This window comes from Mustela nivalis, assembly GCF_964662115.1.
Source record: "Mustela nivalis genome assembly, chromosome: 2".
Lineage (NCBI taxonomy): Eukaryota > Metazoa > Chordata > Mammalia > Carnivora > Mustelidae > Mustela > Mustela nivalis.
Window position 1 is genome coordinate 99,933,682 of NC_139021.1, and position 16,064 is coordinate 99,949,745.

The 16,064-nt window shown below is 37.5% G+C and overlaps 1 protein-coding gene across 23 annotated transcripts in view; it reads right to left on the reverse strand.

The window, feature by feature from the left end:
- The window catches only part of ERO1B (endoplasmic reticulum oxidoreductase 1 beta), a 60,651-nt gene that overhangs the window by 13,784 nt on the left and 30,803 nt on the right, over positions 1 to 16,064 (reverse strand). For 13 of the 23 annotated variants that reach the window (XR_014308843.1, XM_082720754.1, XM_082720752.1 and 10 more), the window contains 5 exons: positions 14,445 to 14,518; positions 7,985 to 8,105; positions 7,809 to 7,855; positions 4,674 to 4,685; positions 2,761 to 2,787 (listed from right to left, as the gene is read on the reverse strand). Coding sequence is in view for 15 of the 23 variants with exons in the window: in XM_082720754.1 (XP_082576880.1) it covers positions 2,761 to 2,787; positions 4,674 to 4,685; positions 7,809 to 7,855; positions 7,985 to 8,105; positions 14,445 to 14,518 (281 nt within the window). In the remaining 8 variants the exon portion in view is untranslated. Of the gene's footprint in view, positions 1 to 2,760; positions 2,788 to 4,673; positions 4,754 to 4,795; positions 5,202 to 6,567; positions 7,402 to 7,804; positions 7,856 to 7,984; positions 8,106 to 14,444; positions 14,519 to 16,064 lie in introns of those variants that run through there. The other 10 variants (XR_014308847.1, XR_014308848.1, XR_014308849.1 and 7 more) reach the window with 7 other exon arrangements.

Below are 16,064 nucleotides of genomic sequence, written 5' to 3' on the forward strand. Positions count from 1 at the left end.
GCTGACTATCTATCATGTGAACAGAACACATGTGCCAATAGAGTGTACAAATAAGACCCACAATACAGTTGGCAGGAAAATGCTGGACGGCTTTTTCCTGCATGATGCAGTTCCAACCACAGAAGTCCTGATGGAAGTGTTAAATAACGGAGTATGCAACACGGTAAGGCTACGTAAAATAATTTTCCATCATACTCCTGCACTCCATCTGATACGATTCTGCTCATATATAACAGTCAATGTACATTGTTTACTGGTTGAAATTCCTGGATGAGTGTTAAGTAACATCTGCAAGGACTGATTTACAAAGTAAAAATTTACCAGCTTCTATTTCTTTCTTTTCCTGATTAATATTATTTTTTAAATTATGTTGTTAGTCACCATATAATACATCACTAGTTTCTGATGTGGTGTTCCATGATTCATTGTTTGCGTAACACTCAGTGCTCATCACAACACACACCCTCCTATCACCCATCAGGAGGGCACCCAAATCTCTACCCTCCCCCTCTGAAACCCTCAGATCATTTCCCAGAGTCCATAATCTCTCATCTCCTCTTCTTCAGTTTTCCCTCCCTTCCCCTAATGTCCTCCGTGCTATTCTTTATGTTCTAGATGTGTGAAACCACATAAAATTGTCTTTCTCTGTCTGACTTGTTTCACTTGGTATAATCCCCTCCAGTTCCATCCATATTGATGCAAATGCTCATCCTTTCTGATGGCTGAGTAATATTCCTTTGTTTATATGAACCATATTATCTTTATCCATTCATCTGTTGAAGGGCATCTCGGCTCCTTCTACACTTTTGGCTATTATGGACACTGTTGTATGAACATTGGGGTGCATGTGCCCCTTCTTTGCACTACATCTGTATCTTTGGTGTAAACACCCAGTAGTGCAACTGCTGGATCAAAGGGTGGCTCTATTTTTAACTTTTTGAGGAACCTCCATACTATTTGCCAAAGTGGCTGTACCAACTTGCACTCCCACCAACAGTGGAAGAGGGTTCCCCTTTCTCCACATCCTCTCCAACATTTGTTTTTTCCTGCCTCGTTAATTTTTGCCATTCTATCTGGTGCATGGTGGTATCTCAGTACGGTTTTGATTTGAATTTCCTTGATGGCTAATGATATTGAATATTTTTTCATGTGTCTGTTAGCCATCTGTATATCTTCTTTGGAGAAGTGTCTGTTGATGTCTTCTGCCCCTTTTATGACTTGATTCTCTGTTTTTCAGGTGTTGAGTTTCAGAAGTTCTTTATATCAGCTTCTATTTCTAACAATACAGAGCAAGCTCAACTATCCAATTTAGAGAGTGGGTCTCTTTCTTTTGGATTTAATTTCATTCAAATTTACCTTCATCAAGTGATTTATAAGACATTGACTATAATTTTTTCTCTCACAAAAGAGCTAGATTTACTGTAATAAGATTATGTGACATTTGGACACTGGGTAGGTAAGATGGTTGGCAATTGTCAGTTTCATGGCCCAGATGAGGAAACAATCTCAGAAAAGTTGAGTCAGTTGCCTATAAAAATAGGAGTATTCTCTGAAACCATATATCAACATTCAGGGGTTCCCATCAGTAGGATAGTACAAAAGAGGTTAATACAGAATACCCTAGAATTCATTATTGCCCATACATTTCACTTCCATCTTCCACTATCATTATTCAGAATCTCTCACCACCTCTTTTAACCTAAATATTACTCTTCACAATTTGTGTCTTTACAAGACAGCTAATGAACAAAGTTAAGAATCATCTTCCCCATGGGCCATTTATCAATATCACTCCTAGCATTAGTGGCATATAAATAACATTCACCTTAAAAATGGCCAATATATGTAGACACTTCATTAAAAACAAAGAGAAATTATGTTCACAAGTTGACATCACCAATTAGCAAACATAAAATAGAATTAAGTACTTAGTTTTACTCTGTAGAGTTCCTATAAGGTTATGATCTCCTGTATCATTCAACTTGCTTATCTTTCATTAATATTTTTAAACTTTTATTTTCATAAATGAATGGCAATTTGGTAAATTTTTAAAAAGCATAATATATCCAGTTTTTTAAACAAAGCTATTAAAATCCATTAAAAACATTAAAATGTTTCAGCTTTCCATTAATAGCATTTATATTTTCAACACTAGAAAACATAAGAATGCAAAGTAACTACTGGGACCTATATTGCTTTATCCTTTAATTAGACAAGTTTAGGCTATATTAACATGTGTAAACATTGTTTAAAATCTGCTGAAACCAAATTTACTTTCCCTCAACTTCATATATATATATATAAATTATATAAAATACATAAATTATATATAAATGTATAGATAAGATATATATAAGTTATATATATATATATATAGTACTTACTTCCGAAAAGAAGGCCTCTGTTTACAAAGTAGGTTTGCATACTGGTTACTAGAAAGCAGTGTGGATGGGTGGTATATACAGAATTAATTTTCATACAGAATCAAAATAACACTGAGAAGCCGGTTACAAAAACCTGAGGACAGTATCTGTCCTGTGTATTTCCCTAATGCTGATTATTCTTGGCTGAGCAACAGCGTCAAAATTTTTAAGCCACTGTATCCAAAATACTGTAACTTAAAATATATTATTCTCTTTCAAGCTCTGTTACAATTAGTTGTCTAGGTAATGAATCCTGAACTTACAAAAATATATTAAATTAATCCATACATTTTTAACAAGAATCCAATAAATTTAAAATGCAGACATATAAGTTTACCTTCCAGCCATGTGTAGAACGATTCTCCTTTAAAAACAAACAAACAAAAAACCAAAACACACACACACACACACACACACAGAGAGATTTGGGTTAAAATATTTTAAATAGTAATTTATAACTTAGAATAAATTAAGTATATAAAATATTTCCTATGACAGACTAAGGAGTATCTCCAGAAGTGGCCACTGCTTCATGTGAAGTAGAAAAATAGGGATATGGTTCTAGGAAATAAAGCCCTGAAGTAATGAGTAACTTTGGACAATTTTCTTATAAATGACATTTAACTGAACAAAAATTTTAAGAAACATTTCAGTCAAAATATTATATAAATCTTATTCATTAAAAGGATTAAATATCTTTAAGTATGGAAGGTTAAAAATCTTAAGTTTGCTTTTGATAACAACCATAGAACTCCTCTCCTTAAAAATTCTAGAAAAAACTAAGTGAATTATAATACAAAAATCAAATTAGTAATTATTCCATTTTTTCCCTGAGTGGTAAAGCTATGTGTATTTCCTCAATTATCTAAGACTACTAAATTTCAAGGAATATTTTTAAAATCCCTTAATTTTCAAGATAATTTTTCAGAAAAGTCGATGATTAGAATACAGAGGGATCTGACTTACCTATGTACTAATGCTAAAACATCTATTTCTAGATCAGTACTATTCTGAGAGCAACAAAAATGGCAGTCAATACAGATCAAAATGATTCATGCACTTTGTAAGTTACCTACTTCTGTTTTAAGAAAAGCAAAGCGTAAGAAAAACTCAACACATAGATGACTGAGCAAGGATTCTAGGGGATAAATTAGATGGTGAGGAATTGCTTTGTTTCCTGAGACTCTTCACACTTTGCAAAACTACACAAACATTTCCCCTCATACTAATTCACTCAACAAACTCTTCCTAAGGGCCACTGATCATGATCTGACTTGTTTACTTGAGAAACCCCAAATGCTATCAGGAAAAGTTGAGCCCCCAAGTCCTCAATAATCTGGCCTCCCATCCTGCTAACTTAAACTACTCCTACATAAACTTCTCCCTACTCTAACAGGGTCTCCTCAAATATGCTTGATTCTTCCCTTTCCAACTCCTTGGGCCATGCCATTTTCTCCGCATGGCACACAGGATCCAATTCTACCAGACTATATCTGTCCCATTACTCAAAACTCATCTCAGATATCACTTCCTGTAATAAGCTTTCCAGATCCCTCCAGTGAGACAGGCTCTGTCCCGCCTCTGAAGAGCTCTACCACCTACGGCTTATGTAGTCTGTATGTGCAGCACTTCCTGTCACCATGCACAGTGCTTATCACTCCTGCTACATACTGTCAGCTCCTGGAGTGAAGGTGTAATGTTTTACACATATTTCTATCCTGCACAATGCCCATCGCTGTGTCCCTGAACACAGATAAGTAAACATCCAGTTGAAATAGTTATTTTGATGTTTTGGGGCAATTTATTATGATATTCATCTGGTATCCTTGAAAAACCAACTGTTGATAAATCATTATTCACCAGATTAAGTATTAAAACAACAGATTATAAGTTACAAAGTCATGAAGAAAATAAAGTCACAAGACAAATTATCTGGTAAAACTATCTTAACTTCTCTCCATTTCTTCAGAACATATTTTAGTAGATTATAATAGCCAGAGAATTGGGAAGTTGGAATGTAATCCTGGTTTCTATATGAAACACTTCAGCAAAAGGGAATTCATAGTTTTTTTAAATATAAGGTAAATTTACATTATAAAATCTTTTTGTCACCATTTGTTGGTAGTTATTTCTGAAAAAAATAGGATAAACATTTTCTTTTGAATTAAATAAAGGAAAAATCAAATTCTGATCATTAAAAACATTTTCTCTACTCTTGAGGCATACCCAAACATAAGAATTTTAACTCACCATCATCTTCTCCTGAAAAAGAAAACAATGAACAGGATTTTAGAAACTGTCCTCCACAGTTCAGATTCCAATTCTATTTACTTTAAAATGAGATTAAAACTTACTGTGTGTTGAACTATTAGTTATACTACAGACTGTGGTCAGGGTGTAGTCACCTTGCAAATGAGACTTCTTAATAAGAATACAGGCCCAAAGCACAAGATCTTCATATGTCTTATACAGTAAATAATACCAGAAAAAAATCAAAAACTACTCGTAAAGATCACTAGATTCAGTAATTAACAAACGGACACAGGCACTCCTTTCATGATTGTACACACAACTCTCTCCTCTCTTCCAAATTACTGCTCCTCCACCTACACACACCTTAAGAAAAGTATTTCCCAAACTGGGGTCAGTTAAACCCTTACCGGGGTGCCACGGAGCTGCCTACACAGTGGGAAGGAGCCGGAGGCTGGGCTTCGGGGGGCCACAGCAGCTCTGCCTTTACCGGCTTTGGATGTGGGATTCTGAGCCCAGGTTTCCCTTCTGGAAAGAAAGGTCCCATCTTTCAAAAGCTGTAGGAGAGGCGGCCAGAGAGCCTCACCATTCAGCTCAGCAGGAGCGCACAGCCAGGCTGAGGCTGAAGAGCCCGGAGCCAACAGCATCGCAGATAGCATCAGCCCGAGTGCCCTGATTGCTGCATGGACCTCTCACCTGCAATCAGGACCCCCGTCCTTCCCTCACCTGGTCTCCGTCTCCCTTCTTTCTTAGGATGGGTTTCCTCACCCTCTCTCTGCCTCTGTCTCTTCCTAAGTGCTGCTCTTTCCAGTGGTCTCACGTCTCTAATTTGTCACAACATGGATGTGAGGGATTTCTTAGCATGGGATGGTTTTGTTAAATTAACTATATGCTCTGCTTTAAAAGGAAGTGATCATATTATTCAGCCACAAAAAAAGAAGGAATTCTGCCACTCGCAAGCACATGGACGGACTCTGAGGACCTCATGTGGAGCGAAGTCAGCCGGAGGAGGACAGATACTGTGCTCTCTTGCACGTGGAATCTAAAAACAAAACCAACCCCCCAAGCTCATAGATCCAAAGAAAAGATGGGTGGTTGCCAGAGGCAGATGATGGAGAGTGGGCAAGACACGTAAAGGGTGTCAAAAGGTACCAGTTTTTAGGACAAGGGGTGTTAGAGAGGAGAAGGGAGTTGGAAATTGGAAGGGGAGGTGAACCATGAGAGACTATGGACTCTGAAAAACAATCTGAGGGGTTTGAAGGGATGGGAGGTGGGAGGTTGGGGTACCAGGTGGTGGGTATTATAGAGGGCACGGATTGCATGGAGCACTGGGTGTGGTGAAAAAATAATGAATACTGTTATGCTGAAAATAAATAAGTTTAATAAAAAAAAAAAGTTACCAGTTTGTAAGTCCTGGGACTGTCACATACAGCTTGTCAACTATAGTTAATAACACTGTATTTCAAAGGTATAAATTCTCATCACAAAAATAAAAATTCTGTAATTATGGTCACAGAGGTTAAAAAGATTTACTGTGATCATTCCGCAATATACACAAATATCTAAACATTATACAGAACACCTGAAACTAATGTGATGTTGTATGTTAATTATACCTCTATTTAAAAAAAAAATTTAATTCCAATCCTAAAAATAAAAAAACAAACAAAAACAAACAAACGAAAAACCACAAGTGATCATAAAAAAGACCCGAAGAATACCTACCAAATTCTATACTATGGAACAGAGGTGTGGGGGCAGGGCAGGGGAGCTTTCTCTTTTTACTTTATATAACTTTTGTGTTGTTTCCATTTTTATAAGTGTGTGTGTGTGTGGTTTCCATTTTTATAAGTTATAAGGGTAAAACAGGCAAAGGAGAAGAAACCATGCACACCTTTTTCATGATCCAATTCCCTTTTCCAGCAGTATCAGAATGATTTGCGAAAGAACATTTGCTGCATTATAAGACAGCATCTGAAGGCAGTCCCTTCGGTTAACCTTTCTGTGTCTCAGAAATGTCTTAAAGATACAACTAGACCAGGGAATTCAAGTTCTTAAATCAGTCCTGGTCTAAAGAAAACAAGAGAATGGCAAGTCAATGACAGGGCTGCTCCCAGGGTTTGGCTCCTTGCTGACAACACATGGAGTATGTGCCCAATAAGTTTGATTAGCCTCCAAAAATGCTGTCCCACAGAAATATAATACCAGCCACATATATAATTTCAATTTTTTTCTAAGGTGAATTTCTAGTAAAATTTTTCCTAGGATTCATGTTTTAAAAAGTAAAAAGCATACATGTGCTACAATGCAATAATCATACAGTGTGTGAGGCCAGAGCTATCAAAATAATAAAATTCTGTTTAATGACAAAAATATTTTGCACTGCTTCAGTTCTTAAATTTAAACCAATTCAGTGAAATGTCAAGTTTGGTTCTGCACCATTCTGCATCTGCTCAACAGCCCAGTGGGGCAAGCAGGGACCCTGCCGGAAAGCATTCTGCTGCAGGCATCACGAGTATCTGAACAATTCTGCACCCTCAGCACTCAGACATGGTGTGTGGACCAGTCAGCATGCTGGGCATCGCCTGGGAGCTCTTAGAATCCTCAAGACCCACAGAATCAGAACCTGTATTTCAAAAAGGCTCTGCAGTAATTTATATGCACACTTAACTCTGAGAAGCACGTTGGGAGCCACTGGTTCTCAAAGGTGCCTGCGTACTGGAATCATCTGGATGGTTAAAAATACAAACAAACAAAAAACCACGAAAAAATCACCACCACCACTTGGGTCTAATCCTACACATTCTGATTTAACTAGTCTGGGGTAGGGCCTGGGCATCCAGATTTTTAAGAGTTTCCTGGGAAACCTCTGTTATATGGATTACTCATATATTTTGATTTATTTACCATGAAACTCCTCTTTTATTTAGGGCCTGACACATACCAGGCACTCAATAAATGCCAGCAATTACATAGAACATGCAGAAAACTTGATATTGAACTATGAACTAAACTTTTACTTTTGATCAAATTAAAGAAAATATAAAATAGCTGAATACTTACTCAGATTAAGTTTAGGTACAAAGAAATTTTGAAAATAATCTCTAAAAACATGGAAATGTATGAAAAACCCACCTCGGCCAGGTGCCAGAGGATTTAAAGGACGATAAACAGATCGAGGCCTGAAAAAGCAAGTGTGAAACTCAAACATAAAATGGTTTTACATAATTTTCTTCCCAACAGAATCCTACTCCCCTTCCTCTACCCTCCCTTTAGCCATTCCTCCTCCTTCCCCTACCCCCTCCAGTTACTTGAAACAGTTTTCCTCGTAGATGCTGTTCCACACTCTCCACGCAGAGGACCCTTTATAGCCGGTGTAACGCTCTGGGTTCAGCAACAGGTCTACATACTGAGCAGCTGGAGATCGCTCATCTGAACAAGAAACAATTCATCAAAACCACCCATAGGTCACCAGTTATCTGATATGTAACACTGTAATGCAAACATAACTACTGAAAGGTCAGAGAAAGGTTAGCACACTCACGATTGTACTTGACCTGGGATAACTTACACTCCTGAGAGGAAAAAACAACTCCTCCCTTTCCTTTGGATACTCAGTGCTCTCTTAACGAACAGAACACCCCTCCCCTTCTGAGAGGCATTCATCATTCCTACTTTTTAACCAACTGGGATCGAAAAGACCTAACAGAATCATAACCTGTTCTACTACTTGATTTGATTTCTTCCCTATGCATACACTTACCTAAACACAGGCTCAGAAACATTTTTTTTAGCATATAGTATACTAAAAAGAGAGATTTTCCTGCTATTCTCTACTCTGGACTTAGGAAATAAATGGCTCAATAACTTCGGGATTCAAATTTGATCTTAGAATTACACAATGCTCTAGTTTAAACAAATACACATTACGGTTTGTTTCTATCACTGTTCATACACAGTACTTTTGCCCTCTCAAGCCAATATACAGCAGACACAACTTCGGGAAATTGTTAAGACATATAAATGAGTTTTTACTAGTTCTTCACTATTTGGACATTTTAATAGAGGTCTCTGAAGGATACAAAAGATCAAGAAAATGGTCTTAATTATCAAGGCTTACGTTCTGGATAGAAAAGGGAAATACATGCTTTCATACCTTTAGAAAATGTATAATGATCATGCTTCACACGTTGATGATCATAATATCATAATACATGGAAATGAAAGAACTATCTGTGTTGACACAGAGGTACTCCTTTATTTGTATGCGTCCTACCTTTTCATGTCATGAGATTAAATCAATAGTATGCAGGCACCTGACTTAAAACAGGGCCAAATATGGCCATTACAATATGGTCCCTCTTTTTTTCATTACTAATAGTGTATTTTCCTTTTAACCAACAATACTTATTGAGCATTCAGTGACCATAACTGAGATTATCCATAACTCTAAGAGGAAAATGGCATCCTGATCCATACCATCCAAGAACTACTTGGTACTTCTGTAGAAAGTAGGAAGAACACAAACGAGTTAGCTCTAACTTACAGACAATAGAAACATGAACTGAAGAATATTGGCTCTATTTTTGCCCTAACATTATATAGATATTCCACTATATAAGTTAAGGCACAGAAAATAGATAATTTACAGATGGATTTACAGAAAACTGTCCAAGGACATGGACTGGTTCAAGAGTTAAAAACAGTAATTTTTTTAAAAATCTTCCTTAAAAAAAAGAAAGATTCAAATTATGGAGTGTGGCTTTTAAAGTTCAAACAGAAGTTTTACAACTCACTAGTTTCTGTTATATTTTTTTAATTTCTCTGAGGTGGTCTTGATTAAACTCATTTGCAAAACTGATCTGACTATTTACAAATACTAAACCTACCAGAAGCATATATATTCATTGAGATATGGTGTGTACACATGTATAAAGAATGTGTGTGTGCATGTAAGTTTACACATATGTGGGGTCACCTATGAATGTACCCTCAGGCTAATATCAACCCAACGAAAGCAACTAACCAACCAATAAGGAAAAACAACAAGATTAAGATATTAAACTACATTTTAAATCATTATACCTTAAGGAAGTGAAAATCACAAGAGTAAAATCTAGTATATCAATGTTTAACTTAAAACTTACATTCTTAATGTCCTTAATGTGTATTCCCTTAATTGAATCAAAAGTGCATTGCTGGTTTAAGTGGTTCTTAAAAATTTTAATACTTTTTCAAATCATGAAAGGCGGGTCTTGTTAATTTATAGAAGGGATTAGCAAACTATGATCCACAGTCCAAATGTGGTCTGTATACTTTTTTTGTAAAGAAAGTTTTATGGGAACATAAGCCACATTCATTCACTTCTTTCACGCAATTATGGCATAGCTGAGTAGTTGCAAGAGAAACCGTACGGTCCATGAAGTCTAAGCTTTTTACTATCTGTCCATTTACAGAAGAAAATGTTTCTCAAGCCCTGACCTACACTGACAAGAACTTCATGGCATGTAGATGAGGAAGTAGGGGTGAGGGAGCATCTACAGGCTGAGTTCCCCCCACAAACACACCAGTGCTGGTATCCCCATGCTTCCCCTGGGGCCACCTGTGACACGATTTTAATTAGCCTATTCAGAAACTACAACTTCTTTCCATTTGCACAGTGGTAGCATTCATTTCGAGAATGCTCTTTGGACCCCTAATATGTCTTCCTCCTCCCCAAAGCTTTCTCTGCTTGCTCCCTTTGTAAAGCTCTTCCTAAACTGTTCCATCTGACCATGCTAACCATTCCCAAAGGATTCGAAGAATGTCCACAGAATCAAAATACCTAATTCTGGGAATTCATCAATTTCAACTAATGCTTTTTCTTCATTTTCAAGTATACCTTTTTTCCCCAAATCAATTTTCTTTCATGGTCACTTAATTGCGTATTAGAGTTAGGAGGCTACACAGCATGTTCGAGGATGCGATCCAGTCCTCCACACCTCCTAACCCAAATATCTCTTCAAACATAGCACAGGTCAACTTAGCGTGCAGTCTTTTTGTTTATGGACACAGATAAAAAATACTGCTGCAGACTCAGGATTGAGCCTCCCACCCTCCATCACCAACTCTAACTTTGACTTCTAGTAATGCATTATTAAAATGCATTATAAAATATTCAGGTGAGGAGAACCTATAGGTTATAAAGCACCCAAGTAATTCTGACACACAGCCAGATTTGGAAACTATTGTTTTAGACAATATTTTATTTTATTTATTTATTTATTTATTTTTAAAGGATTAGTTTTTTTTTTTTTTAAAGATTTTATTTATTTATTTGACAGAGAGAAATCACAAGTAGTCGGAGAGGCAGGCAGAGAGAGAGAGAGAGAGGGAAGCAGGCTCCCTGCTGAGCAGAGAGCCCGATGCGGGACTCGATCCCAGGACCCTGAGATCATGACCTGAGCCGAAGGCAGCGGCTTAACCCACTGAGCCACCCAGGCGCCCCTAGACAATATTTTAAATTTATTAATGAACGGGGTGCCAGAATGGCTCAGTGGGTTAAAGCCTCTGCCTTCGGCTCAGGTCATGATCTCAGGGTTCTGGGATCGGGCCCTGCATCGGGCTCTCTGCTTGGCGGGAAGCCTGCTTCCCCCTCTCTCTCTGCCCCTCTGCCTACTTGTGATCTCTGTCAAAATTTTTTTAAAAAAATCTTTTAAAAAATTATTAATGAAAAAATTTTTTGAATTTTTAAAGGTTTTTACTTATTTGACACAGAGAGAGTAGAAGCAGGCAGAGCAGAAGGCGAGGGAGAGGGAGAAGCAGGCTCTCTACTGAGCAGGGAGCATAATGTGGGGCTCGATCCCAGGACCCTGAGATCATGACCCAGGCACCCCTAATGAACACGTTTTAAGGGAAAACATAAAAGTAAAAATCTGTCATACTATATAGGTTATTTATGAACCAACAACTTCATTCAGCAAACATTTTTTGAGCAAGTACCATGTCCAGGCACTGTTCTAGGCACTAGGGATAAAGCAGTGAACCTGAAAGACAAAGCCTCAGGCAGCTGACAATCTAGTTGGAGTAGACGGACAATAAACAGATTAACTAAATAACCTGCCCTGCACTCTCTGGTCATTCTTGGTACTCAGAGCCGTCAGCAGTGTCAACACTCGAACTGAGAGTGGTTGCTGTTTTCTACAGACAGGTGACAGCAGGTTTCTCTGATGAGGTGACATTTGAGCAGGAACCCAAAGCAGAAGAGGCCATGCATAGAGACAACAGCGACAACAACAACAAAACAGGAGTAGGGAAAGGAGCTTACCTTAAACTGCTAAATTATTTAAAAATCTACTATTTGATCTGTAAGGGTCATCTTCTCTTCAAATAAAGACAGAACAAAAACAAAACGGAGAACAGGGGTGTAGAGATATATACCAATAAACTGGGGTGGATATTCTTTAAATTGTTTTAATCAAAAGGTTTTACGTAACTGAAATAACTAGATGATGACTCTAAAGCTACTCTGAAGTGTTTTAAAAAATTGTATATTTAAATCATTGGGACATACACAAACATACACATACAGAAGTAGTGGTAATCCAACCAGTAAAATGGTTTATATGTTTCAGGACTACACATAATATAAAAATTACTAATTTTTAAATTATGAAATCCTAAATTCTTGTAGGACATCTCTTCCATTTTTATAATAAGCTAATGTTGAAAAATTAGTTAACACTATATTGATGAGAGGTAACTGATACATCATTGCTCATACCAAGTGAGCTCCGGAATGGAGTAGCATTTTTTGTTAAATACCTATAAAAGAAATATATACTGACATTATTTACTATAAGAAATATTCACAGAAATGATTTTTAATTTAAAAATCTGTTAATTAAGCACTAAAAATTTTTTATTTTAATCAAAAAATAGGTAAAATGATAAGCTGGCAAGAAGTGACTGTGAGTGTTGAACACTAAGCATAATTAGAATGACAACTGGAGAACAAATTAAAGAGTAAGCAGTGATGTCAATCCTTAACCTAGGTACAACAGCTTGCTTTGATGAAACATTTGTCAATTCTAAATATCCTAACAGGAGTATTTTATTAATTTCCCATTATTCTATCCAGATACCCAAAGAAATTTTTTTCAGATCTCTTAAAAATATTCTTACTGGCGGCAGGTGCAGTGCCTGGGTGCCTCAGTTGGTTAGGCATCTACCTTCAGCTTAGGTCATGATCCCAGGGTCTGTCCTGTGTCGGGCTCCCTGCTCACCTGGGTGTGGGAGGTGGGTGGAGGTCTGCTTCTCTTCCTCCCTCTGCTGCTCCCCCTGCTGTGCCCTCTCTGTCAACTAAAAAAAAAAAAAAATCTAAAAAAAAAAAAAAATCCTTGCTGGGATTGCCTAGGTAGCTCAGTTGGTTGAGTGTGTGACTCTTAAAAAAATTTTTTTTTAAGATTTTATTTATTTATTTGACAGACAGAGATCACAAGTAGGCAGAAAGGCAGGCAGAGAGAGTGGAAGTAGGCTCCCCGTTGAGCAGAGAACCCAATGTTGAGCAGAGAGCCCAATGCGGGGCTCGATCCCAGACCTGGGATCAGATCCCGGGATCATGACCTGAGGTAAAGGCAGAGGCTTTAACCCACTGAGCCACCCAGGTGCCCGAATGTGTGACTCTTGATTGAGGCTCAGGTCATGATCTTTGGGTGGTTAGATCAAGCCCTGAGTCAGGCTCCATGCTCAGCCTGGAAACTGCTTGAGTTCTCGCTTTCCCTCTCCCTTTGCCCCTCCTGGCTGCTCACATTGGATAGATAGATAGATAGATACACACATACATACATACATAGATAAAATCTTTGAAAAACAAAAAATGTCCTTGCTCAAACCCTATAAGCCATGGTGATAACACTGCACCTCCTGGCAACCTCTCAATCTGCTGTGCTATTGTAGCAGCTCACTCTAACTTGCTGCACGGCAGACTGGAGGATGAGCACAATTCTGCAGATGGATCCCCTAAAACCCTCTAGGAAGCTCTATGACTACTTGAATGCTTTCCCAGTTCTGAGGAACTCCTGCTGCCTCCAGCCATGCATGCCTGAACCCCAAATTCTTCTCCACCAACTATGATATCAAGGTAAAAAGTGAAGAGAGGCCAAGTGAATGATTTAAGTTTACTCGGCACAATTCTTGGGAATATTCTCCTTAGATCAAAATTAAGAGTCATGGTAGTTACTGCTGAACAGCGCCCTCTCTTCACACTATTCCAGGGGACTCTTGGGAAAAGGCTTGTGGGGAAGTCAAATTAGAGTCCTCCCCAATATTGCAAGGTGTCTTTATGTTTGTTGGGACCTCCAGAAAATTCCAGTGTGAACATGTTTATATGTTCATGGACCTAAACTGAGTGGCTTGAAACAGAGGTCCATAGGAAATGATGTGTCATGATGGGAAAAATATACGTATGGGATCCAGTCAGATCTGGGATTAAATCCTGTCTCAGCCTCTTGTTACTGTGTGATCCTGGGCAAGCTAGTCTTCTTGAGACTCAGTTTCCCAGGACATGAAATAATACACAGTTATGTAGGTAACTATAAAGATTAGCAATAATGTACTTAAGGCACTCAGCAAATGGCTAGAACATAAGCTCTCAATAAATGCCATTATGAATAGTAAGATCCACTCAGCAATACCCAGTGTATTCAAGGTATAACTGATTATATTTTCACTGATTTCCATTTCTTATAAAAGGATTAAGGTTAAAATAACTTCATTACAATAGTTTATTACCATCAAGTTCACAAAAGTGATCCTGTGAATCATCATATCTCGCCCAGTCAATGAACGCTTCTTTGCTTTGATTACTAGGAGAAAGAGGGAATAAAAAAGAACAATGATTTAAATTGGGAATGGAAAATGTTACACTGTATCTTATATAATTAAAAACATAATCTGAGATCATGTCTTTAATTTAGTTTCATTGTTCAATTAGTGGTTACTGAAGGAATGATAAACAAGTTACCTGAAAAATATAGATATTAACTTCCATGAAGTATTTCTATTTAACTATGCTAAAACTATGAGCCCTATTTCAATAATAGTTTTTACTAGAAAATTAATTTACAAAAATATAGGAGATGTAGTTAAATACAAAAGTCAACCTAGCCTTTTTGACTGACTTAGAAATAGCAATCATTTTTTTCTAAAGTAGGAAATAAATTTACATTCATAATTCCTTTAACTTAAACTGCTTCTGTATTTATAGGACAAAAATACCAAAAACTGCATTTCTAGGAGCTCCCTTCCTACATGGTATTCACTGGTAGCACCAATGTCACTTTAATCATGGCATATCATTCACTTTCCATACTACCTCACATTTAATAAAATATAAGATCAAGATCTCTACTTGGAGATCTTGGAACAATTACAGTCATTCAAATAAATTCTGACCTATATTCACTTTAACCTATATTCAGATCGTCTCTGTCTTAAATACATAACAGCAACATCTGTAAGAGAGCTATCATCCTTCTTCTTTATTTACTATACAACAGGAAAAAAACAAGGTAAAAAAATTATTTGTGTACCAAGTACAAATCACATAGTTCCTAAATATGTTACTGTCATAGTCAAGAATTTATTTTGTATTTGAGAAACCGCTACGTAACATAACCATTAGAAGTCCACATAAGGCTGGCTGCACAAAATCCACTATCAATAAATGTTGCCGGGGCGCCTGGGTGGCTCAGTGGGTTAAAGCCTCTGCCTTCGGCTCAGGTCATAATCTTAGCGTCCTGGGATCGAGCCCCGCATCGGGCTCTCTGCTCAGCAGGGAGCCTGCTTCCTCCTCTCTCTCTCTGCCTTGTGACAATTTAATTCACATTCACATTTAATTCCAATTTAATTCATATTCCTATGGGAATATTCAATTAACTTAATAATACAAGTTAATGGAAATACTTGTATCATAGTTGACTCAGCTGGAATACAGGATGAGATAAAGCAAGAAGGCAAGTTCTAGTTAAGGCTAAGATGGCCTGAAAGCCACGGCAGCAGAAAAGATGGCGAAGGCTAATCTAATGCTAACAGAGCTGGCTCGGTCTGGCTTATAAGTGGGTTGAAGGGAAGTAGTCCAGCTTTTCTAAAAGTCAGTTTGAAGATGGATGCCAAGCTACTTATGTCACAACTTCCTAGTCTTTACCAGGGACTTCCTGTCAAGATGGTGCTGGGTTAAATCCAGTGGCCTTCGAAGTGGGCAATGTAGAGGCAGGAAGGAAAGGACCAGAGTGATTTCCAAAGAGCAGGAGAAAACTTCTCAGGGTGGTAGACAAAAGGCATATTTAAATAGGTACAGTATACTGCATGTCAATTAAATTTCAGTAAGACTGTTTAAAAGTTATAGTACCA